Source organism: Hyperolius riggenbachi, chromosome 10, assembly GCF_040937935.1.
Source record: "Hyperolius riggenbachi isolate aHypRig1 chromosome 10, aHypRig1.pri, whole genome shotgun sequence".
Lineage (NCBI taxonomy): Eukaryota > Metazoa > Chordata > Amphibia > Anura > Hyperoliidae > Hyperolius > Hyperolius riggenbachi.
In genome coordinates, this window is record NC_090655.1 from 184,598,172 (window position 1) to 184,623,841 (window position 25,670).

The 25,670-nt window shown below is 43.1% G+C and overlaps 1 protein-coding gene across 7 annotated transcripts in view; it reads left to right on the forward strand.

Annotated features, from left to right (window-relative positions):
- The window catches only part of KAT6B (lysine acetyltransferase 6B), a 220,997-nt gene that overhangs the window by 79,595 nt on the left and 115,732 nt on the right, over window positions 1-25,670 (forward strand). For all 7 annotated transcript variants that reach the window (XM_068255372.1, XM_068255375.1, XM_068255371.1 and 4 more), the window contains exon 4: window positions 25,499-25,614. In XM_068255372.1, the coding sequence (XP_068111473.1) occupies window positions 25,499-25,614 (116 nt within the window). The remainder of the gene's footprint in view (window positions 1-25,498; window positions 25,615-25,670) is intronic.

Below are 25,670 nucleotides of genomic sequence, written 5' to 3' on the forward strand. Positions count from 1 at the left end.
AGTGTGGCCACTTCTAGTTCTGGCCGGCCACTTCGGGTTCTGGCCGGCAAATGTGCGAAGTGGCCGCAGCGCAGCGGCCAATGTTAGAAATGTTATGTTTACGCCGTCTCGCTGCAGCCAAATTCATGACAACTTGCTTAATTTAATGAAATATAGCCGGCGGCAATGTAATATATGAAGCCGCCGGCTTTCGCACTGCCTCTCTCCTCTCCGCCCCCCCCCCTCCCCCCCGCCTCCCATACAATAAGTAGCAGCCGGTGGGGACACACGTGTCCCGAGAGTCGTTCGTCGCGGCAGGGGGATCCTGCCGTTCCTGCAGAGCGGGTGCTGGCAGAAGCAATGTCTGCAGCCTCCCCGCTCTGGTGCCCTGCTGCGACGAACGACTCTCCGGCTGCATGTCCCCCCCCCGGCTGCTACGTATATTGTATGGGAGGCGGGGAGAGGAGAGGGGGGGGGGAGAGGAGAGAGGCAGTGCGAAAGCCGGCGGCTTCATCTATTACATTGCCGCCGGCTATATTTCATTAAATTAAGCAAGTTGTCATCAATTTGGCCGCAGCGAGACGGCGTAAACAATACATTTCTAACATTGGCCGCTGCGCTGCGGCCACTTCGCACATTGGCTGGCCAGAACCCGAAGTGGCTGGCCAGAACGCGAAGTGGCCACACTTCGGGTTCTGGCCGTAACATATACACCTCCACCACACCCTTAAGACTGGGCACTCGCCCTTATCCACAGACCCGCTGCCAGATGGGTCTATTGCGCCTTGGGATACTCTTAGGCGATCCCCAGCCTTTACGATCCAAACTTAAAAAGGTAAGCAATTTCTTCACAAAGCAAGCACCTCAAAATAACCGTTTCAACTGTTTTACGCTATGAGAGGCCTTGTGCTTTATTTTGAGGTGCTTGCTTTGTGCATCCGAGTAACGTTCACCTCCCATTCATTCGCCTATAACTTTATTGCTACTTATCACAATAAATTGATCTATATCTTGTTTTTTCCGCCACTAATTAGGCTTTCTTTGGGTAGTACATTTTGCTAAGAATTATTTTTTTCTAAATCTATTTTAACAGGAAGATTAACCACTTGAGGACCGCCCCCAGCCGATGGGCGGCGACAAAGTCCGGGCCCAAACGACCGCAATACGCCCATCGGCGGGGCGGCATCAGCGGTGGCTGTGCGGTGATCGCGTCATCAATGACGCGATCGCCGCCGGCAATAGGCTCCGCCCACCCTACTCGGAAACCCGCCGGCCAATCAGCAGCGCCGGCGGGTTTCAAACTTGCGCGATCTGGCCAATCAGAGTGTATAATACACTTTGTTGTTGTAACAAAGTGTATTATACTGGCTGCCTCCTCCGCTGATGGTCACTCGTCGTGCGACCATCAGAGAGGACGGCAGCCCTGACAGTAAGCACAGCAACACACACTTTAGCCCACCCAGACCCCCCGATCGCCCACCCCAGCCCTCAGAACCCCCCCTGACCACCCCAGCACACCAGTATCTGCACCCCACCACCCACCTAAAAACCCATCAATCACTCCCTGTCACTATCTAGGGACGCTATCCCCTAGGGTAGGTCCCTAACTGCCCCCTAGGGTTCCCTGATCACCCTCCCTACCCTCAGATCCCCCCCAGACCACCCCCCTGTATACTGTATACGTTTGTATACAGCTGCCTTACCCACTGATCACCTGTCTATCACCTGCTTATCACCTGCCTATCACCCCTTGTCACCACCACCCATCAGAGCAGACCCTAAACTGTCCCTTGGGGGCACCTGATCACCCACCCAGACCCTCAGATTGCCCTCAGCCCCCCCCCCCCCCCCCCCCCCCGCTGATAACCTCCCCAGTGCATTGTTTACATCTATTCTCCCTTGTAATCCCTCACTGATCTCCTGTCGTCACCCCCTGTGTCTGCCACCCACCAGATCAGGACCCAGTCTGCCCCGTGCGGACACCTAGTCAACCCCCCACACCCTCTGATCGCCCTTGATTGTCCCGTGATTGGCTTTGATTGTCCCGTGAATTGAGTGCCCTGTGATTGGCCTGCGATTGCCTTTGATTGTCCTGTGATTGTTTGTTTCTGATTGCCTCTGATTCCCCACTCACCACCACCCCCCTGTCACTATCCTAGTGATCTAAAAACAGTGATCAGTGAAAACTGTCACTTTTTTAGTATCACTAGTGTTAGCAGTTAGGCCAGTTAGCTAGGCCCCTTTGTAAGTGTCAGTTAGTGCTCAGCCCACTGCACCACAGTCACTAATTAGCGTCATCACTGTCGCTAATCAACATTGGTACTATATAGTATCTGTAAGTGATCATTACTGATCGCAGTCAGATCTATTAGGGTCACTAGGATCCACACAAAAAAAACGCAGTGTTTGCCCGATCAGGCCTGATCGCTCGCCTGCACTTGCGTTCAGCCCGCCCCACCGCAGTGACAGAATTTTTTTTCTGATCACTGCAAAAAACACTGTACAATAGCTGTGGCACTGTAAACCTCAGTTTTGATTTATTTTTTTTATCAAAACTCAGTGACCACAGCTTTCTACCTCTCAAATACTCCCTTTTGCTAGGTAGGTGCTCTTTTTTCTGCGTAGTCTCAGAGGAATACCCCCTAAATTTAGCAGCCCACCATGGCAAGAAAGGGGTATTCCGATGATGAGGTTCTCAGGTACATGGCCCAGTCGGATGAGGACGATTGGGACGCCTCATTCGACGAATCTTCCGGGTCAGAGTTTGAACCTGAATTGAGCAGTGGCTCACTGACCGATAGTGATGACGAGGTTGAGGTCTCGGCTAAAGCCAGGCGTACCACACCCCATGTTGTTGGACCGCATGTGGCGCAGGATCAGCCTCAAGGGCAGCAGAGTGGTGTTCGTGCTGGTCTGAGATTTCATGGTGGGGCAGGCACCAGCAGCACAACATCTCCTGGACCTAGCACCAGTACTTCCGTAAACCCTGGTGAAGTGGCTAACACCAGCATGGAAGTTGAAACTGGTTCGGTGGCACGTGCAGTAAGATCCCAGTCGCAGCCACCAAGAAGACGGACCCGTACTACCCCTAATTTACCAGAGGTGCTGGCAAACCCAAATTGGCAATCCCCTGATTCCGCCGCACCCGTACTTCCCCCTTTCACCGCCCAGTCTGGAGTCCAGGTGGAGACAGATAATCTAGGATCGGCCCTAGACTTTTTCTATCTGTTCTTCACCCAGGATCTCTTGGACTTAATTGTGGCAGAGACCAACCGTAAGGCCACACAATATATAACCGCCAATCCGGAAAAGTTCCTTGCCCAGCCTTTTCGGTGGAAACCAGTCCAAGTTTCCGAAATTAAAATTTTTTTGGGCCTTCTCCTTCACACGGGACTAGTAAAGCAGAATGTGTTGCGGTCTTATTGTTCTACGGACCCAGCACATCATGTTCCCCTGTACTCTGCTGCCATGTCCAGGACACGATTTGAGAACATCCTGCGCTTCCTGCACTTCAATGACAACGAAACCTGTCATCGAAGTGACCACCCTGCTTTTGATCGGCTCCACAAAATTCGACCCCTCATAGATCACCTGTCATCCAGATTTGCAGATGCTTATACCCCTGACCAGGACATCTGCGTAGACGAGTCCCTCATACGCTTTACCGGGCGCCTTCGCATCAAACCGTACATCCCAAACAAGCGCGCCCGGTATGGGGTGAAACTGTATAAGCTCTGTGAAAGGGCCACAGGCTATACATCTTATTTTAGGGTCTATGAGGGAAAAGACTCAAAATTGGAGCCGGTCGGATGCCCTGACTACCTGGGGAGCAGTGGAAAGGTTGTGTGGGACTTGGTGTCACCCTTGTTCCAGAAGGGGTACCATCTTTTTGTGGACAATTATTACACAAGTGTGGCCCTCTTTCAGCACTTAAAAATAGAAAAAATCCGATGCTGCTTCCCCCAACTGCTCATTACCACCAGACTTCAACGGGGGCAGAGGGCCGCCTTGTGTTCTGACGACCTGCTCGCGGTGAAATGGAAGGACAAGAGGGAGGTTTACTTCCTGTCCACCATTCACGCAGACACGACAGTTAAAATTCAACGGCGAACTGAGGTCATTGAAAAACCCCTTGTCGTCCACGAGTATAATACTAACATGGGAGGGGTGGACTTCAATGACCAGAGGTTAGCGCCCTATTTAGTTGCCCGAAAAACAAGACGCTGGTATAAAAAAGTGTCTTTTTACCTCATTCAATTGGCAATTTACAACAGCTTTGTTCTCTACAGTAAGGCTGGGAGAACTGGCTCGTTTATTCAATTTAATAAACAGATCGTGATGGAACTCCTGTATCCAGGAGGTGCCGTGGCCCAACCCCAAGATGCAACTAGCCGGCTGCATGGAAGGCATTACGCCTATCCAATTCCGACTACCCCAGGTCAACGAATCCGAAGAAAACGCTGTCGTGTCTGCAGCAGGGCTGGAATAAGGCGTGACACCACTGTTTATTGTCCCACCTGTCCTGACCAGCCTGGCCTATGCCTAGGGGAGTGTTTTGAGAGGTACCACGAGCAGGTACACTATTAGAGAGTATGGAACTCCACACACAGCGGTAGGCACACAAGGGTCTCTCAGTGCTATTTCACACTGCTGCGATGCGTTAGGGCAAAATGCCTAGCAAAAGTCACACTTTGCGGTCCCCCCCTACGCCGGAAGTGCTTGACTTAACGCTAGTGCATGCCTACGTTACTGCGTGGCTTCTGTGGCAATATCGATCGGCCCGGAAGTCATGTTAGTCTATGGCGACGCAGTTCATTACTAGGCCGAATGCTACTCTTGTGGTATTGCCTGAAGGTCTGTTTTGGACGATACGGTGCGGCGGGCTCGACCCACCGGATATGTCAATATGCAGTGTGAAACCAAACATCGGGTTTCCAGAGACCCTAATACACAGGGCTGTCAGAAACCTCTCCTTTCACTTGGGACAAATTGCGTAATGTATTTCGCCACAACTCTGTGCGATTTGCACTTCGCACATTGTTCCATGGGTTTTTTTGTATTTTTTTTTCTCTTTTTCCATCCAATAACCTTCCAGGTGGACCGAGCGAACGACTAACCAGCTGCAGTACTGATGGTGCATCCTGACAGAACATTGCGCGTCTGTCAGCTTACACACAAGTCGGTGCATGCAGCGCTGCAGGACGAGATTTCTCCTCCGCAGTCAAAAAGATACGTTTGCCGAGGCATATGGGCCGAGGAGTGGTGTTGGGGATTCATATGCTTTGGCAAACACTTTGTATCAAAAAAGAACTCTGGCAATGATTTGTTCATCCACATCGATCGGTGTGAATGGATAAATCAGGTTTGCCAGGGCATACGAGCTGGTGGGTTTGGATTTTTGGGGCGGCAGCTCCTATGTCCTGGCAGACGCCTTCCTCCTCTTTTTTTTTTTTTTTTTTTTTTTTTTTTCAAAATTTTTTGGCAGAAATTTTTTCATCCACATTGATTGATTGTTTGACGTTCATTTTTCCTTTCAGCCCACAGTGCATTACCCTTATGCCCAATATAAGGAGTATAGCAGAAACTCCTAATACTGGCCATACATGTAATGATTGCAGAGACCCTAAAATGCCAGGACAGACCCCACGAATGATGCCATTTTGGAAAGAGGACACCCAAAAGTATTCCGTGAGGTGCATGGTGAGTTCATAGAATGTTTTATTTTTTGTCACAAGTTAGCAGAAATTGCGGTTTTGTGTTTTTGTTTTTTTTTGTTTTTTTTTCACAAAATGTCATTTTCCGCTAACTTGTGACAAAAAATAAAATTTTCTATGAACTCACCATGGCCCTCATGGAATACCTTAGCGTGTATTCTTTCCAAAATGGGGTCATTTGTGGGGCTTGTTAACTGTCCTGGCAAGTGGGCGGGGTGCTAAATTTTGAGCACCCCTGTAAAGCCTAAAGGTACTCATTGGACTCTGGGCCCCTTAGCGCAGTTAGGGTGCAAAAAAGTGCCACACATGTGGTATCGCCGTACTCGGGAGAAGTAGTACAATGTGTTTTGGGGTGTATTTTTACACATACCCATGCTGGGTGGGAGACATACCTCTGTAAATGACAATCTTTTGATTTTTTTACACACAATTGTCCATTTACAGAGTTATTTCTCCCACCCAGCATGGGTATGTGTAAAAATACACCCCAAAACACATTGTACTACTTTTCCCGAGTACGGCGATACCACATGTGTGGCACTTTTTTGCACCCTAACTGCGCTAAAGGGCCCAAAGTCCAATGAGTACCTTTAGGATTTCACAGTTCATTTTTGTTTCAAGACTACTCCTCACGGTTTAGGGCCCCTAAAATGCCAGGGCAGTATAGGAACCCCACTAATGACCCCATTTTAGAAAGAAGACACCCCAAGGTATTCAGTTAGGAGTATGGTGAGTTCATAGAAGTTTTTATTTTTTTGTCACAAGTTAGCGGAAATTGATTTTAATTGTTTTTTTTTCGCAAAGTGTCATGTTCCGCTAACTTGTGACAAAAAATAAAATCTTCTATGAACTCACCATACACCTAACGGAATACCTTAGGGTGTCTTCTTTCTAAAATGGGGTCATTTGTGGGGTTCCTATACTGCCCTGGCATTTTAGGGGCCCTAAACCGTGAGGAGTAGTCTGGAAATCAAATTCCGCAAAATGACCTGTGAAATCCTAAAGGTACTCATTGGACTTTGGGCCCTTTAGCGCAGTTAGGGTGCAAAAAAGTGCCACACATGTGGTATTGCCGTACTCGGGAGAAGTAGTACAATGTGTTTTGGGGTGTATTTTTACACATACCCATGCTGGGTGGGAGACATACCTCTGTAAATGACAATCTTTTGATTTTTTTACACACAATTGTCCATTTACAGAGTTATTTCTCCCACCCAGCATGGGTATGTGTAAAAATACACCCCAAAACACATTGTACTACTTCTCCCGAGTACAGCGATACCACATGTGTGGCACTTTTTTGCACCCTAACTGCGCTAAAGGGCCCAAAGTCCAATGAGTACCTTTAGGATTTCACAGGTCATTTTGCGACATTTGGTTTCAAGACTACTCCTCATGGTTTAGGGCCCCTAAAATGCCAGGGCAGTATAGGAACCCCACAAATGACCCCATTTTAGAAAGAAGACACCCCAAGGTATTCTGTTAGGAGTATGGTAAGTTCATAGAAGATTTTATTTTTTGTCACAAGTTAGCGGAAAATGACACTTTGTGAAAAAAATCACTTAAAATCAATTTCCGCTAACTTGTGACAAAAAATAAAATCTTCTATGAACTCACCATACTCCTAACGGAATACCTTGGGGTGTCTTCTTTCTAAAATGGGGTCATTTGTGGGGTTCCTATACTGCCCTGGCATTTTAGGGGCCCTAAACCATGAGGAGTAGTCTTGAAACCAAATGTCGCAAAATGACCTGTGAAATCCTAAAGGTACTCATTGGACTTTGGGCCCTTTAGCGCAGTTAGGGTGCAAAAAAGTGCCACACGTGGTGTCACCGTACTCAGGAGAAGTAGTATAATGTGTTTTGTGGTGTATTTTTACACATACCCATGCTGGGTGGGAGAAATAACTCTGTAAATGGACAATTGTGTGTAAAAAAAATGAAAACATTGTCATTTACAGAGATATTTCTCCCACCCAGCATGGGGATGTGTAAAAATACACCCCAAAACACATTATAGTACTTCTACTGAGTATGGCAATACCACATGTGTGGCACTTTTTTGCAGCCTAACTGCGCTAAGGGGTCCAAAGTCCAATGAGCACCTTTAGGCTTTACAGGGGTGCTTACAATTTAGCACCCCCCAAAATGTCAGGACAGTAAACACACCCCACAAATGACCCCATTTTGGAAAGAAGACACTTCAAGGTATTCAGAGAGGGGCATGGTGAGTCCGTGGCAGATTTCATTTTTTTTTTGTCGCAAGTTAGAAGAAATGGAAACTTTTTTTTTTTTTTTTTCTCACAAAGTGTCATTTTCCGCTTACTTGTGACAAAAAATATCTTCTATGAACTCACTATGCCTCTCAGTGAATACTTTGGGATGTCTTCTTTCCAAAATGGGGTCATTTGGGGGGTATTTATACTATCCTGGAATTCTAGCCCCTCATGAAACATGACAGGGGGTCAGAAAAGTCATAGATGCTTGAAAATGGAAAAATTCACTTTTTGCACCATAGTTTGTAAACGCTATAACTTTTACCCAAACCAATAAATATACACTGAATGGGTTTTTTTTTTTATCAAAAACATGTTTGTCCACATTTTTCGCGCTGCATGTATACAGAAATTTTACTTTATTTGAAAAATGTCAGCACAGAAAGTTTAAAAAAATCATTTTTTTGCCAAAATTCATGTCTTTTTTGATGAATATAATAAAAAGTAAAAATCGCAGGAGCAATCAAATAGCACCAAAAGAAAGCTTTATTAGAGACAAGAAAAGGAGCCAAAATTCATTTAGGTGGTAGGTTGTATGAGCGAGCAATAAACCGTGAAAGCTGCAGTGGTCTGAATGGAAAAAAAGTGCCTGGTCCTTAAGGGGTAGAAAGACTGTGGTCCTCAAGTGGTTAAGAAAGAAATGAAAAAAATTCATTATTTCTCAGTTTTTGGCCATTCTAGTTTGAAATTAATATACGCTACCGTAATTAAAACTCGTGTATTTTATTTGCCCATCTGTCCCGGTTATTACACCGTTTAAACAATGTCCCTATCACAATTTATGGTGTCGATATTTCATTTAGAAATAATGGTGCATTTTTTCAATTTGCGTCCATCACGATTTATAAGCTTATAATTTTAAATAATATAATAACATATTCTCTTGACATGCATATTTAAAAAGTTCAGACCCTTGGGTAACTATTTATGATGTTTTTGTTTTTTTTAATTGTATTTTTATTTTTAATTAAAAAAAAGTGTATGTGGGTAATTTTTGGTGTGGGAGGGAAACTGCTAATTTTAAATGTAAAATATTTTTTTTTTATTAAAAATGTATGTTGGTGCAGTTTACTATTTGGCCACAAGATGGCCACAGTGAAAAAAGTCCTGGATGCGAACGATCTCGCATCCAGGAACTAAAATGCTGGGGAGAAGTTTCCTGGGGGCAGAAATACCGCACTCTCTGGAGAGAAAGCGTCGGTATTTCTGCGGGGAAGTTAGATTGGTGAATGGGAATTCTATTCCCATTCACTGATCGGGGGGCTAGCGGCAGGCAGCGGGAGCGATCGCGCGTACCAGCCGGCGGCAGCAGCAGTGCCTATCTGGACGAGGAAGCTCGTCCAGATAGGCCGAACTGGTTATTAGGCAACTTAACAAAAAACAAATATATACGCATTTCAATTATATTTTTTTTTTTACTAGTGAAACCAATATAACATCTCAACATTCACAAATATACATTTCTGACATTCAAACACAAAACAAAAACAAATCAGTGACCAATATAGCCACCTTTCTTTGCAAGGACACTCAAAAGCCTGCCATCCATGGATTCTGTCAGTGTTTTGATCTGTTCACCATCAACATTGCGTGCAGCACCAACCACAGCCTCCCAGACACTGTTCAGAGAGGTGTACTGTTTTCCCTCCTTGTAAATCTCACATTTTATGATGGACCACAGGTTCTCAATGGGGTTCAGATCAGGTGAACAAGGAGGCCATGTCATTAGTTTTTCTTCTTTTAGACCCTTTCTTGCCAGCCACGCTGTGGAGTACTTGGATGCGTGTGATGGAGCATTGTCCTGCATGAAAATCATGTTTTTCTTGAAGGATGCAGACTTCTTCCTGTACCACTGCTTGAAGAAGGTGTCTTCCAGAAACTGGCAGTAGGACTGGGAGTTGAGCTTGACTCCATCCTCAACCCGAAAAGGCCCCACAAACTCATCTTTGATGATACCAGCCCAAACCAGTACTCCACCTCCACTTTGCTGGCGTCTGAGTCGGACTGGAGCTCTCTGCCCTTTACCAATCCAGCCACGGGCCCATACATCTGGCCCATCAAGACTCACTCTCATTTCATCAGTCCATAAAACCTTAGAAAAATCAGTCTTGAGATATTTCTTGGCCCAGTCTTGACGTTTCAGCTTGTGTGTCTTGTTCAGTGGTGGTCGTCTTTCAGCCTTTCTTACCTTGGCCATATCTCTGAGTATTGCACACCTTGTGCTTTTGGGCACTCCAGTGATGGCCAAACTGGTGGCAAGTGGCACCTTGGCAGCTGCACGCTTGACTTTTCTCAGTTCATGGGCAGTTATTTTGCGCCTTAATTTTTCCAAACGCTTTTTGCGACCCTCTTGACTATTTTGAATGAAACGCTTGATTGTTCGATGATCACGCTTCAGAAGCTTTGCAATTTTAAGAGTGCTGCATCCCTTTGCAAGATATCTAACTATTTTTGACTTTTCTGAGCCTGCCAAGTCCTTCTTTTGACCCATTTTGCCAAAGGAAAGGAAGTTGCCTAATAATTATGCACACCTGATATAGGGTGTTGATGTCATTAGACCACACCCCTTCTCATTAGAGATGCACATCACCTAATATGCTTAATTGGTAGTAGGCTTTCTAGCCTATACAGCTTGGAGTAAGACAACATGCATAAAGAAGATGATGTGGTCAAAATACTAATTTGCCTAATAATTCTGCACTCTCTGTATTATGACTTATCAGGAGCTCCTGATTTCTACACCACTTTTGCTCTGTTTTGGGTCATTGTCATGCTGAAATATCCACTGGTGCCCAAGGCCCAAATTTCTCTGCAGACTGCCTGATGTCGTTGAGAATCCTCATGTATTGCTCTTTTTTTCATGGTGTCGTTTAGGCTCGGTTCACATTTGCTTGAAAAAATGTATCCGTGGCTCCGTTGTGGGGCCCAGACCAAAACCGGAGCCACGGATTCCAATGTAAAAAATAGCAGGCCTCTTCACCCTCTTCAAAAACTGATCCGCTTAGAAAAACTGAACGCAGGGTCCGGATTTGTCGGGACTTCACGGACCCCGGATACACAGAGGGGTAGGGCAAAGCAATAGGAAAATGAATCTCCCTCTTCACAGGCTACTTTGTATACAAAGAATGGAGGGAGATCTGTATCGCCATGCTGGAGGGGGTAGAAGCCAGAAGAGGGCCAGCGGGCACAGTGGCAGGGACCTGAGTGCCCCTTCCGTGCTTCCTCTCCAGCTACTTTTGTTAAAATAATTGCCTGCAGCGATCGGGGAACTCGCTCACCTCCTTGTCCCACCGCTCGCCGCGTCATTTCCTGTAATGCCGCCCTCTGAAGTACAGAGGGCGGCAGACCAAGGAGGACGCCACTTCTCCAGATAAGGTTCACCAAAGCTTGCTTGGCCTTTGCAAATGCTCATCTGGACAAAGAAGACCTTTGTTATGGTCAGATGAAAATTAAAATTGAATTGTTTGGTCACAATGATGTTTCCTTCGTCGTAAAAAAAAAAAAAAAAAAAGAGAAGCCTTCAACCCAAAGAACACCATCCCCACTGTCAAATATGGTGGTGGGAACCTAATGCTTTGGGGGTGTTTTTCAACCAATGGATCACAGAACCTAATCACAGTAAACCGCACCATAAAAAAGAGCTATATTAGGATTCTCAATGAACGTCATCAGCAAGTCTGCAGAGAAACTTGGCCTTGTGCACCAGTGGACATTTTAGCATGACATGACCCAAAACGCACAGCAAAAGTGTTGAAGAAATGGTTATCAGACAAAAACATTAACGTTGTGGAGTACTGACTGGAACCCAATTGAGAATCTATGGAGGGAGCTAAAGATCAGGGAGACGGCAAGAAGACCCTCCAACCTGAAAGAATCGAGCTCATTGCTAAAGATGAATGGGCAAAAATACCTGTGGAGACATGCAAAAAGCTGGTCTGCAATTATAGAAAGTGTTTGCTGTAAAAGCCAATTAAGGCGTTTCTATTGATTGAGTAGTGATGGGCTCACGAGTACATAACTAGCTGAATTTGTTATTCTAATGATGCTTAATTGCCTCAGGTGTGTGGCTGGGAGAGAGGGGGTAAATTACCCAGATGTCTGACGCTTCGATGCGTATCACGCTCGCACGCGTCCAATGGGGCGCATTCCATGATTCAATACCGCCGGAAGGAGAAAGTGTGCGGTAGGGAGTGGAACGTGTCCCATTGGACGTTTGCGAGCATGTGATACGCGTAGAAGCGCCAGACATCTGGGTAATTAACCCCTCTCTCCCAGCCGCACACCTGAGGCAATTAAGCCTCATTAGCATCACGAATTCGGTTAGTTAAGTACTCGTGAGCCCATCACTATATGTAATTTTGGACTCGGCACTTTTTGCTCAAATGTAAATAAAAGCTGAGAAATGTTTTTTTTCCCCACAATAATGCTTATTGTACATCGTCTTTTTATATTTTGGGAGACCCCCTATGTCATTTCCCATCAAAAAAATACTTGCTGGTTGAATAAAAGTAACTTTAAGTCAAAATTTGCCAGGGGTATGAATAATTCTGGGCAGCACTCTATGTATGTATGTATGTATGCATGCATTTGTTTATGTATGTATTTAAAATGGTCCGTTTGTTCCTATATACATTGTGATTTGTTGTCTGAACGCCTTGGTTATTATTGATTACTTTTGAATGCATCATTTTAGTAATTGTTACATTTGTTGGTCATGTATTAGTTTTCGGGTTAGCATTATTAAAAATGGTTTCTACTGCTTAAAAATTTTCTTTTGAGGGTGACTTGAGAATTTTAAGGCCAATTCCAGATGGTTTCCTGTATCTTGTGTTTTAGCTTATGTGTGTACAGGTGTGAAATAGAAAGTACACTCCATGTAAAATTTTAACATAATTTGGATAGTAACCTTTACAGCCACTTAACTCCCTTCATAACGCATAAACTTCACCCCTAATCTAAATTTTACACCCCACCACCAACATACACAACCTTCTGATATGTCACCCTGCCATCCCCTCACCCAACTCCTACTTCTTGCTTTATGCTAACACTTTTCCCCACCAACATTATTCCCTTCCTGTCACCTTGCCCTAATCTTCTAGTTTTTCATCAAACTAAATCCATGAAACTACTCCATCAAACATCAGAATGTATAGTTTATTCCCATAAATATGTTGACAACTGGTAAAGTTCTCTATTACTGGGACTACAATCCTTTAAAGGACCAAACATTCCATGGTTGTGTCAAAAACCTGGGCAGTGCTTGCCTTTTGCATGATCGCTAACTGCGTAAAGGACCAGCCTTTAATGCATTGCCACAATAAAATTGGGCATAGTGAGATCTGAAACATCTAACAGTAATTATATGGTATACCTTGAAATTAGTCAGAGCACTCAGTATTTGATTTTATATAAAAATTTGTATTTGCTTATCATACAGAAATACATATATCATACAAAAAATTAACAGTTACAAGTAGTGTTTCCCTCGAACAGTATTCCATCTGATCAGGCAATTATAGTCAAGCTATCATGAATCTTCTCAGTACCTTTAAATAAGAATTATAACCGTTGTGTTATGTAGAATAGGATCAAAATAATCTCATCTGTGTTAGTAGCTGTACTAATAAACTCACAGTAATCTTGAAAAAATAGCATAAAAAATAACTTCTTGCTAGCATTTTAACAGAACTTAACCAGTTCACCCCCAAGGGTTTTTATCCTAACGGACCAGAGCAATTTTCACCTTTCAGTGCTCCTCCCTTTTAGTCCCTAATAACTTTATTACTACTTATCACAAGAAAATGATCTATACCTCGTTTTTTTTTTTTGCCACCAATTAGGCTTTCTGTGGATAGTACGTTTTGCTAAGAATTTTTTTTATTCTAAATGAGTTTTAATGAGAAAAACTGAGAAATAATGATTTTTTTTCTGTTTTAAGCCATTATAGTTTTAAAATTAAACATTCTCCTGTGGATAAAACAAACACGTTTTATTTGCCCAGTTTTCCCGATTATTAAACCGTTTAAATTATGTCCCTATCACAATGTATGGCGACAGTATATTATTTTGAAATATGTGTTCTTTTTCTGTTCTGTTTTTGTTTGTTCTGGCCATAATTACAAGCCCCTATGTAATAAATTAAAATTAGTTTAGCCCCATAAAATGTAGATTAAAAAAGCTGAGTCCCTAAGGTAACTTTTTTTTTTTTAAGCTGATTTTTTTTTTTTTTTTTTTACAAGTGTTTTTTTTTTTGTGGGGGTGGGGGGGGGGGGGGGGTGGGTGGGTTGGAAGTATAATTAATGAAGTGTATGTACTTGAAAATGTATGTATTTTGTAGATGTAATCTACTTTTTGGCCACAAGATGGCGCTAGTGGACACGTTATAGGAAGTGTTCACTTTTTTTTTGCTGAAAAAGTTGTTAAGTAAAGCAGCAGAATATTAAGCACATTACCTCTTCTTCTTCTCTGTCATATTTTCAGCATATAGAACCACGTGTGGGAAGGTAGCTTTTGATTTCTAGCTAAGTAGGTGTCTTTCAGAAGAGGTTAAGTCTTGATGTGTGAATAGCTCTCAAACCATGAATTTTTATACCAACTCCATCCAATATGGCTGCTTAATTGGGAATTTACCTTGATCTCTTGTCTTGATTGGCTGAAATCTCTGTGCGTCAATAGTTTATTTTTAATTTCTGACATTTAATTAAGCAATAATATTTTTGTTTACAAATTCCTAATCTAATATAATTAGTTTATCAGTGGTTATTTACGTAGTTTGGGAAACTTACAAATACTGACAGTTGGTTATCAGGTCTAGTTGATGTCTTTTGGAATATGACGTCCATTAATTAGTACTTTGATGCTGTTAGACTTGTCTGGAATATACTGAAACTTCCCAGAGCAGGATTTTAAAGTACTCCAACTTCACAGTTTATATTGACATTTTATATAGCACACTCAAACTTTAGGCTGGTTTCACACCAGGACGTTGCGTTTTAGGGGACGTTATGGTCACATAACGTGCCCCTAACGCAACGCCTGGTGCTCCCTGCTTTGGACGTCAGAGTGAGCCGCGTTGTGCAGCTCACTCTGGCGTCCGTGATGCCGTGATGCGCACTCTTGGACGCATGCGGCATCACGTGGTCCCGCCGGCCATTCGCCGCACACAGCGGCCGCTTCAGGAAGTAAACACTGCACGTCACTGAGTGCAGTGAATATTAATTAGCCATGTGCCTGGCCGCTCTCCACTCCTCCCCAACGTTACTGAGCATGTGCAAACAGTGTAACGCGGCTCTGCCGCTTACAAAGTACTGCATGCAGTACGTTATATTATGGTGCAGTGTTACACTGTAACGCAACGTGGGCACTGTGAACAGCCCATTGATTTTTCATTGCTGTGCGGTGGGGTGCGTTACAGGCTGCTCTAACGTGCGCCTGTAACGTCCCACTGTGAAACCAGCCTTAAACATATATAGATATGGCAGCGTTTTCTGCATAAACAAACCGCAAGAATTCTAACAATTGGGCCAACTGCAAACCTTGTTTGGAGTACATGGCATGCTCTGAATTGATTAGGAACAGAAGAGTATAGAATTCTCAATTAAGATGTAGCTCCTGGTATTGCAGCATTGAATGTTCATTTATTCTAATTGTGTACAATCAAACCAAGAGATGAAAAGTCCTTGCATTCAAACCATGTGTATTACTCCTACCTGTGTTGGTGGCTGGGCGGACAATGGCATGCTGTGCACAATTTGAATAAAGGAACATTGATTATAGCAGTGCTGTTACGTCTTCAGTTGTTGTTGTTGTTGTTGTTATTATTATTATTATTATTATTATTATTATTATTATTACACAGCACTGCGCTGTGCAGTTGTCGTACATGATTGTGTGCAGGTGATCTCCATTGGTTGAAAGGGTGCGATTTGCACCATTCACCTAGTAATGCACTCACCATCTGGATCCAGCCACTGCTGGACTCTGTGTAAATGCTCCTCGTATAAGTGCTGTTTAATGTCAAAGGGGCATCAGAATGATTATCTGTTATCTATCAAATGATGCAGTACTTTGCATTATCGGCAACAATGTTCACATGCTGCGTGATGATAAAATTGTTAGGACCGAGACGATAAAACTGTAGAACAGGTATTAAGGCTCTGAGAATGTTCTGTATATACTGTATAAACTAAAAGTATTCATGTTGTTGGTCTACTATTAGCCTGTCACAAAAGGGGTTAAACTGATGTGAGTATCAGGACTTCTGTGGGAAGCTTTGTTTTACTGTTTAAGTAACCACTATTTAATTAGGGAGACTTAATTTATTATTTTCACTCACCCCTTAATTGAATTAACCTGAACTGAAGTAATTTTAGTTAAAAGACTCGCTAAACATATGTTTACGAAGTCAGTTCATTTCAGGGTAGCCAAATAATGAGCTAGACACATGTTTTCTGTAGTAGTTTGGTTAGTAATGTGTAAGTTGTAGCACTAAGCTGCTCTTCTCCTTCAGGAGTGAAGAAAACGGTTTTACAAACACAGGTCCTTTTTTTTTTTTTTTTTTTTTCTTTTTTTCCTCTTTCCCCTGTGCTGTGCACAATGGAGACAGTACTCCACATGACTTTCATGGATCGGCTTCTTTCAACATTAGCAGCTGATCCTCGTTTTGCCTCATTAAGATCAAATTACCTTAATTAGCTCTTCCGATTTCCCACGTAATGTGCTGTGTTTAGGAGCAGCTTCTGAATAAGTCACTTGTTCATCTCTGTAATTGTGTGGGAGCAATGCACCAATCTTTACTGTCTGACTGCTCTCTTCGTAGAAGCTGTCTAAAGGGCTTTCTTCCAGATAGAACTATCTGTTTATTGGTGAAGCACCTTTTCCCTGGAAGTTGGCCGAGTAACCATTTGTTTTACCTTCTCCCCAATACATTTTTCATGTACTATTGTTCCCTAAGACTATAACTAGTGTTTTTGTACATTTTCGTGTCCTTAAAAACCATTCATGTCTTAGCTGACTTATACAAAATAAAGTTGTGTATTGTAAAGGCAGGAGGGGTAGTCCTCCCCAGGGTTAAATGTCAGTAATCATACAGTATAATGTGATTTATTTTTCCATTTTCAGGGGGGAAAAAACTACTTTGGATAAAGGTGTTATGGTTGGTTGGTGCGCATAAATACATTACGTTAGCTCCCTAACACGCTATCTGTCCCAGAAGAGCACGTCCGGATGTGTGCTCCTAATCCCTAGATAGGTTTGATGCAATGAATGTTTGCATGTCTGCACTATGCATGTTACGGGATACCTACGTTTACCTGGGTACGTTTGATCAGGTTCAGCAATGTAGAGAGGAAGGTGCACAAGACCACTATACAGGGCTTTCCTGGAGTGCTCTAGCTCAAAAAGCATTTACCAAGACTATATAGCAAAGAGTAGAGCAGCCGGGCACATCCAGATAAAATGCCTTTATTCAAAAAACATTAAAATCAGTTCAACAGGCCGTGGCAACAATCCACCAGGAGAGAGAGGGTAGACATGTAAAAGGTGTCGACAGCTGTTTCGCACTACACAAAAGAGTGCTTCCTCAGGGCAAAGCAACCCCCAAATCATCACCCCTTAAATAGTTTACTCACGGTTTCTTGCGCAAAAGGAGTGGAACGCCAGGACCAGCACACCCACGGACGACATTGCAGCACTTCCTGGACGCCATCTGCGTTCCAGGCTCCGGAATCAGCATCACCGGAAATGGTCACCGGCAGTGCTACACCAATCAGGATCGAGGGGCCGGAGCGTATTACGCTCATGCCCAGTAGCAGTGGCCAGCTAGTGGGTAGACCCGCCCACTCACCCCCAGGAGACATCTCACCCAAAGGAGTGTAAGTCTATCGCCCGCCCTGAGTGCACGGGCTGCGGTGAAAAAAACACCGCCCCCTGCCCCTCAAGGAGAGCGAGGGGCGTCCCCGGCAGCTGTTGCCAGGGCAACAAAAATTACAGCGCAGCTGTCTAGAGTGGCCTATCCAGGAAACCTTCCACCCAAACATAGGGAGGAGTAATTCTATATTCCATATAAATAAAGGGGCAGCATAGTCTGACCACTGAACCGCACTGAAAAATTACCTGCCCCATGGAGACGGTCTGGTCTTCAGGTGCGCTGCTCCTGGTTTCCCCCTAGCCAAGACACAAGGGGTGACAAAGAAGGAAAAAGGGAAGTAATTAAAAACAATGAAAACATAATAAAAAAAGCAACATGACCAATTACAAAAACACTGCAAGATCATTTCTTTCATTTAGTCCCAAGGGACCTATAGCCTCAAAAAACGAGATCCAAAAACTTTCCATACGTTGTAATTTTTTAACCCAATCACCCCCTCTTGTGTCCTTGGACACTACTTCCAGGCCAAAAAACCTTAATTTTGTATAATCTCCCAAATGTACAGCATTCATATGATCCATAACCCTTGGACAACCCTTTGCTCGGGGGTTCCCCAGGGACCTACAATGTTCTTGATATCTGTCCTGCAGCATACGGGTAAACATACCAACATAGATAAATTGACAGGGACAAATGAGAGCATAAATAATACCCTTTGTCTTACAATTTATAAAGTGCCAAATCTCACTGTCTTTCCAAACCTGCTAAATTGTCTCCCTGTTACCAAAAAATTGCAGCAAGAACAGGAGTTACATCTGTAGTTGCCAGATGATCTATTTCTACCAAGCCAGTTAATAGTATTACAACTGACAACTGACGTTTGATCAGGTTCGCACACACTGCAACAGGGATTTTGGCCTACTCCTCCACACAGATCTCCTCTAAGAACTGTCAGGTTTCGGGGCTGTTGCTGAGCAACACAGAGTTTCAGCTACCTCCAAAGATTTTCTATTGGATTTAGGTCTGGAGACTGGCTAAGCAGCAAAAGTGCTCAGAGGCCTCCCCAGCAGCCTCTAAAATTAAGTGCTGTAAACCCCCCCCCCTCCAGACCCCCAGTCTCTAAAAGTAAAAGTACTCACACCCCCGTCTCTAAAAGTGCTGACCCCTCCCCAGCCTCTAAAAGTGCTCCGACCCCCCCCCCCCCAAGCCTCTAAAAGTGCTCCTACCCCCTTCCCCCCAGCCTCTAAAGGTAAATGCGCTGGATTTCTTCTTTTTTTGTATAATGGATGCCTATAAATTTACTTTTCATAGGTTGCTACATAATCAAATACACCTTCCCTCCTCAAAAAAAAAAAAATCTTCCAAAGACTATCCTAACTTATGGAAGACAATTACAGACTATTACTTATTTGCTGCAGGCTTACCACTGAAATACCTCATGTTTTACATCTCTATGCACTTACATCATGTTTTACCTCCTGTTTGGAAATGGAGAAAAATCTTTCAGAATTGATAAAAGAGGAAAATACCTAATGCGGTGTTTTACCTACAAAAAAATATTTACCTCACATAGTTACCAGAATTGAGCCCATTCTATGTAGCTGCTGGTAAGTATTTTATCCAGATCACACACATACAACTTGAATTGCAGGACAATTGGCAAACAGCCATAAAGCAACCTGTATAAGTGGGGATCCCATGCATGCTTGCAATGGTGTATGTGTGCTCCCACAGCCGGCTTTAATGTAATAACATCTATGTGGCCACAATTGTTTTTTTTATGGGGAGTGTTTTTAAAAGACATTGCGCAGATTTGATATTGATAATAAAAGTACAATTTGAGTGACGTTGAGCCAGGAATCCTTTGTTTTTTTTTTGTTTGTTTTTTAGCAGTCTGTACAATTTAAAGGGAACACACTCCCCATGTGATATAATGTGGGTATGTCACTGTAGTAAATTGATCTTGAGTTCATTGGTACTCTTTTTAAAAAACAGACGATTGGCACAACTGCCAGGCAAACAGTCAACACTTTACATATTTCTCCCTTTCCAAATTTAACTTAAAGCAGAACTGAAGATTGAGCTAAAACAAAGTGTTTCACTTACCTAGGGCCTCTGCCAGCCCCGTGCAGCCTTTCTGTCCTGCGCTTGTCCTCCACGATCCTCCGTTCTCTCGCCATTAGCTACTTTTGTTGCCGTGGACTTGTAAGTCGACGGCAATTGCGCCTGCGCCCCGAGCCACACGCATCTTTTTCCATGTTCCAGCCGCAATAGCATCCTGTGCTAATAGTGCAGGATGCTAGTGCGGGCTGGAACGCAGAAAAAGATACGCATGGCTCCGGGGCATGCAGGTGCAGTTACCATCGACTTACATGTCGACGGTAATGAAAGTATCGGGAGAATGGAGGACCTGCACGGGGCTGGCATCCGCCCCAGGTAAGTAAAACGCTTAGTTTTATTCCAATTTTCAGTTCCGCTTTATCACCAGCTAAACCCATAATCGAGTAAGACAAATTCTAACAGTATTCGGTTTAATGAGTGCATATATGGTTAACAGTAGCAAAATGTTGGACCCATTTGTTTCATAGGTTGAATCTCCTTTCTAAAATTGATTTATCTAATTTTATAACCGGAGGGTGCAGCTGATGTTACCATACCACTTGATGCTGGTGCACACTGCAGAGCTTTTGATTTTAAAAGCTCTTGCTAATGTAATGCTTTGTGTGTGCGTTCTCACTTGCGCAATGTGATTTTATAAAAATCACCCATAGCATTGCATTAGCAAGATCTGTTCAAAACACTAACGCTTTAAAAGCTCTTGCAGTGTGACCTCATTTCCCTTTCATTATACTGTAGTACAAAATGTGGCAGGTTGTGGTAACAGAGGCAGTGAGCTTGGACATGGCACATACACTTGTCTTTTATAGATTTTACAGTGGTTTGTAAAAGTATTCGGCCCCCTTGAAGTTTTCCACATTTTGTCATATTACTGCCACAAACATGAATCAATTTTATTGGTATTCCACGTGAAAGACCAACACAAAGTGGTGTACACGTGAGAAGTGGAATGAAAATCCTACATGATTCCAAACATTTACAAAAAAAAAAAAATAGCTGCAAAGTGGGGTGTGTGTAATTATTCAGGCCCCTGAGTCAATACTTCAGACCATCAGATAAAATCTTTGCAAGATGCTGCACACAAAGATGCCCGTACACATTCAAAAGATCATTATCTGCAAAAGATCTCTTCCTGCAATAGATCCAAAGAACCACCTTTTGCTGCAATTACAGCTGCCAGTCTTTTAGTGTATGTCTCTACCAGCTTTGCACATCTAGAGACTGAAATCCGTACCCATTCTTCTTTGCAAAACGGCTCCAGCTCAGTCAGATTAGATGGACAGTGTTTGTGAACAGCAGTTTTCAGATCTTGCCACAGATTCTCGATTGGATTTAGATCTGGACTTTGACTGGACCATTCTAATGCTGCATACACACTTGAGATAAAAGTATTTGGAAAAGGCAAGATCACAGACCAATTTTACCCCATTCCATGTAGTATGAGAGCCATACTCTACACAGTCTATTCTATGGAGCTGCACTCCCCATCAGATAAAATCTTTGCAAGATGCTGCAAACAAAGATGCCCGTACACAATCAAAAGATCATTATCTGCAAAAGATCTCTTCCTGCAATAGATCCATTCCTGCAAAATGCATTTATAGTCTATGAGATCTGCAGATCATCATACACACCTTGTTTAACAGGCAATCACCTGCAGATCAGATCCACCAGGATGGATTTTCAGATCTGCAGATGATTGCCAGATATGCAGATGAAGTCTGGTAAACAAGGTGTGTATGAGGATCTGCAGATCTCATAGACTATGAATGCATTTTGCAGGAATGGATCTATTGCAGGAAGAGATCTTTTGCAGATAATTATCTTTTGAATGTGTACGGGCATCTTTGTGTGCAGCATCTTGCAAAGATGTTATCTGATGAGGAGTGCAGCTCCATAGAATAGACTGTATAGAGTATGGCTCTCATACTACATGGAAGGGGGTAAAATTGGTCTGTGATCTTGCCTTTTCCAAAGACTTTTATCTCAAGTGTGTATGCAGCATAACACATGGATATGTTTTGTTGTAAACCATTCCATTGTTGCCCTGGCTTTATGTTTAGGGTCGTTGTTCTGCTGGAAGGTGAACCTCCGTCCCAGTCTCAAGTCTTTTGCAGACTCCAAGAGGTTTTCTTCCAAGATTGCCCTGTATTTGGCTCCATCCATCTTCCCATCAACTCTGACCAGCTTCCCGGTCCCTGCTGAAGAGAAGCACCCCCAGAGCATGATGCTGCCACCACCATATTTGACAGTGGGGATGGTGTGTTCAGAGTGATGTGCAGTGTTAGTTTTCCACCACACATAGCATTTTGCATTTTGGCCAAAACGTTCAATTTTGGTCTCCTCTGACCAGAGCACCTTCTTCCACATGTTTGCTGTGTCCCCCACATGGCTTGTGGCAAACTGCAAACAAGACTTCTTATGCTTTTCTGTTAACAATGGCTTTTTTTCTTGCCACTCTTCCATAAAGGCCAACTTTGTGCAGTGCATGACTAATAGTTGTCCTATGGGCAGATTCCCCCACCTGAGCTGTATATCTCTGCAGCTCATCCAGAGTCACCATGGGCCTCTTGACTGCATTTCTGATCAGCGCTCTCCTTGTTCGGCCTGTGAATTTAGGTGGACGGCCTTGTCTTGGTAGGTTTACAGTTGTGCCATACTCCCATTTCTGAATGATTGCTTGAATAGTGCTCCGTGGGATGTTCAAGGCTTTGGAAATCTTTTTGTAGCCTAAGCCTGCTTTAAATTTCTCAATAACCTTATCCCTGACCTGTCTGGTGTGGTGTTTGGACTTCATGGTGTTGTTGCTCCCAATATTCTCTTAGACAACCTCTGAGGCCGTCACAGAGCAGCTGTATTTGTACTGACATTAGATTACACACAGGTGCACTCTATTTAGTCATTAGCACTCATCAGGCAATGTCTATGGGAAACTGACTGCACTCAGACCAAAGGGGGCTGAATAAATACGCACACCCCACTTTGCAGTTATTTGTAAAAAAAAAAAAAATGTTTGGAATCCTGTATGATTTTCGTTCCATTTCTCACATGTACACCACTGTGTATTGGTCTTTCACATGGAATTCCCAAAAAATTGATTCATGATTGTGGCAGTAATATGACAAAATGTGAAAAACTTCAAGGGGTCTGAATTCTTTTAAACCACTGTATATGTTATTTTTTGCTGCAGAGGTGAGCAAATTCGTCTCTTAACTGCCAACGCTTAGGGATTTTACAAAACAACTGAAGTGAGAAGAATATGTAGACTACTATATTTATTCCCTTTAGACTAAAACTAGTCCTTGGTAAGAGTACTTGTAAAAGGTACAAACCGGAAAAAAGAACATCTATCAGGCCCTAGGCAATGTAAGTGTGGGTGCATGTAAGAATGATTTGCAGGTACTCTGCAGGGGAATGAGGAGATTCTTCCTCTATTACACATTCGTCATGCACATTCTGAACATGGATCAGGCCCTAGGCAATGTAACTCTGGGTACATGTAAGAGTGATGTGCAGGTACTCTGCAGGAGAATGAGGAGATTCTTACTCTATTACACATTCTTCATGTACAATCTGAACCAGGTTTATGGGTGATAGACAACACCTCTGTGTTCAATGTGCACAACATTCTTAGTGGATTCCCTGCAGCTCTGTGGAGAGTGCATATGTAGAGTATAGTACTACTGTGTAACAAAGTAAACCTGAGACAGATGAAATTAAAGTTTTATACATACCTGGGGATTCCTCCAGCCCCCTTCAGGCGAATCCGTCCCTCGCTGTCCTCCTCCGCCACCTGGATCTTCTGCTATGAGTCGAGGTACTTGAGCCAGTCTGGCGTAGTGCGCATGCACACACTCCGCCGCCGGGAGCGTACTACACCTGCGCAGCACTATTACGCAGGTGCAGAACGCTCCTGGCTGTGGGAGCGGCACGTGGCTGGACTGTGCTGACTGGCTGAATTACCAGGACTCATAGCAGAAGATCCAGGTGGTGGAGGTGGACAGCGAGGGACTGATTGGCCTGAAGGGGGCTGGAGGAAGCCCCAGGTATGTATAAAACTTTACTTTTCATCTGTCTCAGGTACCCTTTAATTTGTAGTCACCAAACCAAATTTTCACAACATATCAAATTATTGGATTTCATGAGCAAAGGGAGTGCATACATTTGCATAAATCAGAATCAACGCAGAATTATTTCCATCTCATTGACCATCTCTATTAGTGACACGGCTACACATCAGGCTTTATTCTTACAGCATAGATGTTATTTTGCGTATATATAAGAGATTCCTGTGTTCACATAATATATACAGTCACAATCAAAGGTGTATATCTGACTTTAAAAATACGGGGACTGCTTTATTGAAGCAGCACAAGTAACTAATTTTGATTGGTTTATTTCATTTTTGTGGACTGAGCACAGCTATTACTGTATATATACATTATTTTTAATGACTATTATGTGAGAAATAGAACATTTTATCATATTTTCTATTTTAATTAGTTACAAATTCATTAGGAGTTGGTGCATTTTTTCCCAACTCAGACTCCGACTCCAGGCACCCAAAATTGCTCCGACTCTCCGACTCCACAGCCCTGCTTTCTGACATGTCTGATCTGCTTCCAATGGATAATCGGATCAATTTTGTGCAGTAGTCATATGAAAATCAATCCCTTTATCGGGAGCAGATTGTTCATGTCGGAAAGTATCCAATAGACTCGTCGCTATGAAGGGAAATTGCATTGTGTGTACCTAGCATAACCCCTCAACCTGCTTACAGTAAAATATTCTGGTATGAATTTTTTTTTTCCGTCTGTATGGATAGGTTCACAAAAAATCCTCCACAGAATGGGAGTTTTGAAATTGAATAGTTCCAAAGATAATACTTATAACCACTAATCTGATTTGAAAAGCTCTTGCTAATGTAATGCAATGGGTGATTTAAAAAAAAAATCACATCGGTCAAGTTAGAACACACACAGTAGCAAAGCTTTTCAAATTGCTGGTGCCTAGAAAAGCATTTACAGTGTGAACCAGTCCTTTATGAGCATTCTCTTTTGATTCTTAAGGAAGATGGTAAATATACATTCCAACATGAACACTTAACAGACTGGGTTGAGTTTTTTATATATTCACTTCTGCAATTTAAAATGGGTAAAAGTTGCAATATGTCTTGTAAAATGCACAATATTACACATGTTTACTTTCTCACTGATGACAGTAAGACAGCTGATTCCAGCCTTAATAAAGCACTCTAGTGACATATAGTGGAATGCAGTAAATTATTCAAGATACCCACTTTTGCAGACATTTTCCTGGTTTCCGCATCAGAAACATTTTCTATATCTATATATTGCTGTATATTGTTATGTAGCCCCACCCTTCCAGTGATGTAAAGTCTCTCCTCTCACTTGACCTTGCAGACATTTTTTTCTAACACAAATTCCTGTTTTGTGGCTTTTTTTCTTTTGTTCCTGATCGTTTTATTACCGGTACATCTTTTGCATATTTTTATTACATCTTTTGCATCCTTTTATCTAGGTCATCCATCATGTTTGAAATTCTGCCCAGAGCTCACCTCCAATGTAAAAGCGTTAAGGTGGCAGTGTATTGAATGCAAGACCTGCAGTGCCTGTAGAATTCAAGGCAAAAATGCAGTGAGTATTCTAGAGCTGTTCAGAATTGTGTGCTCTTAGGTCTCCTTCCTCTATTG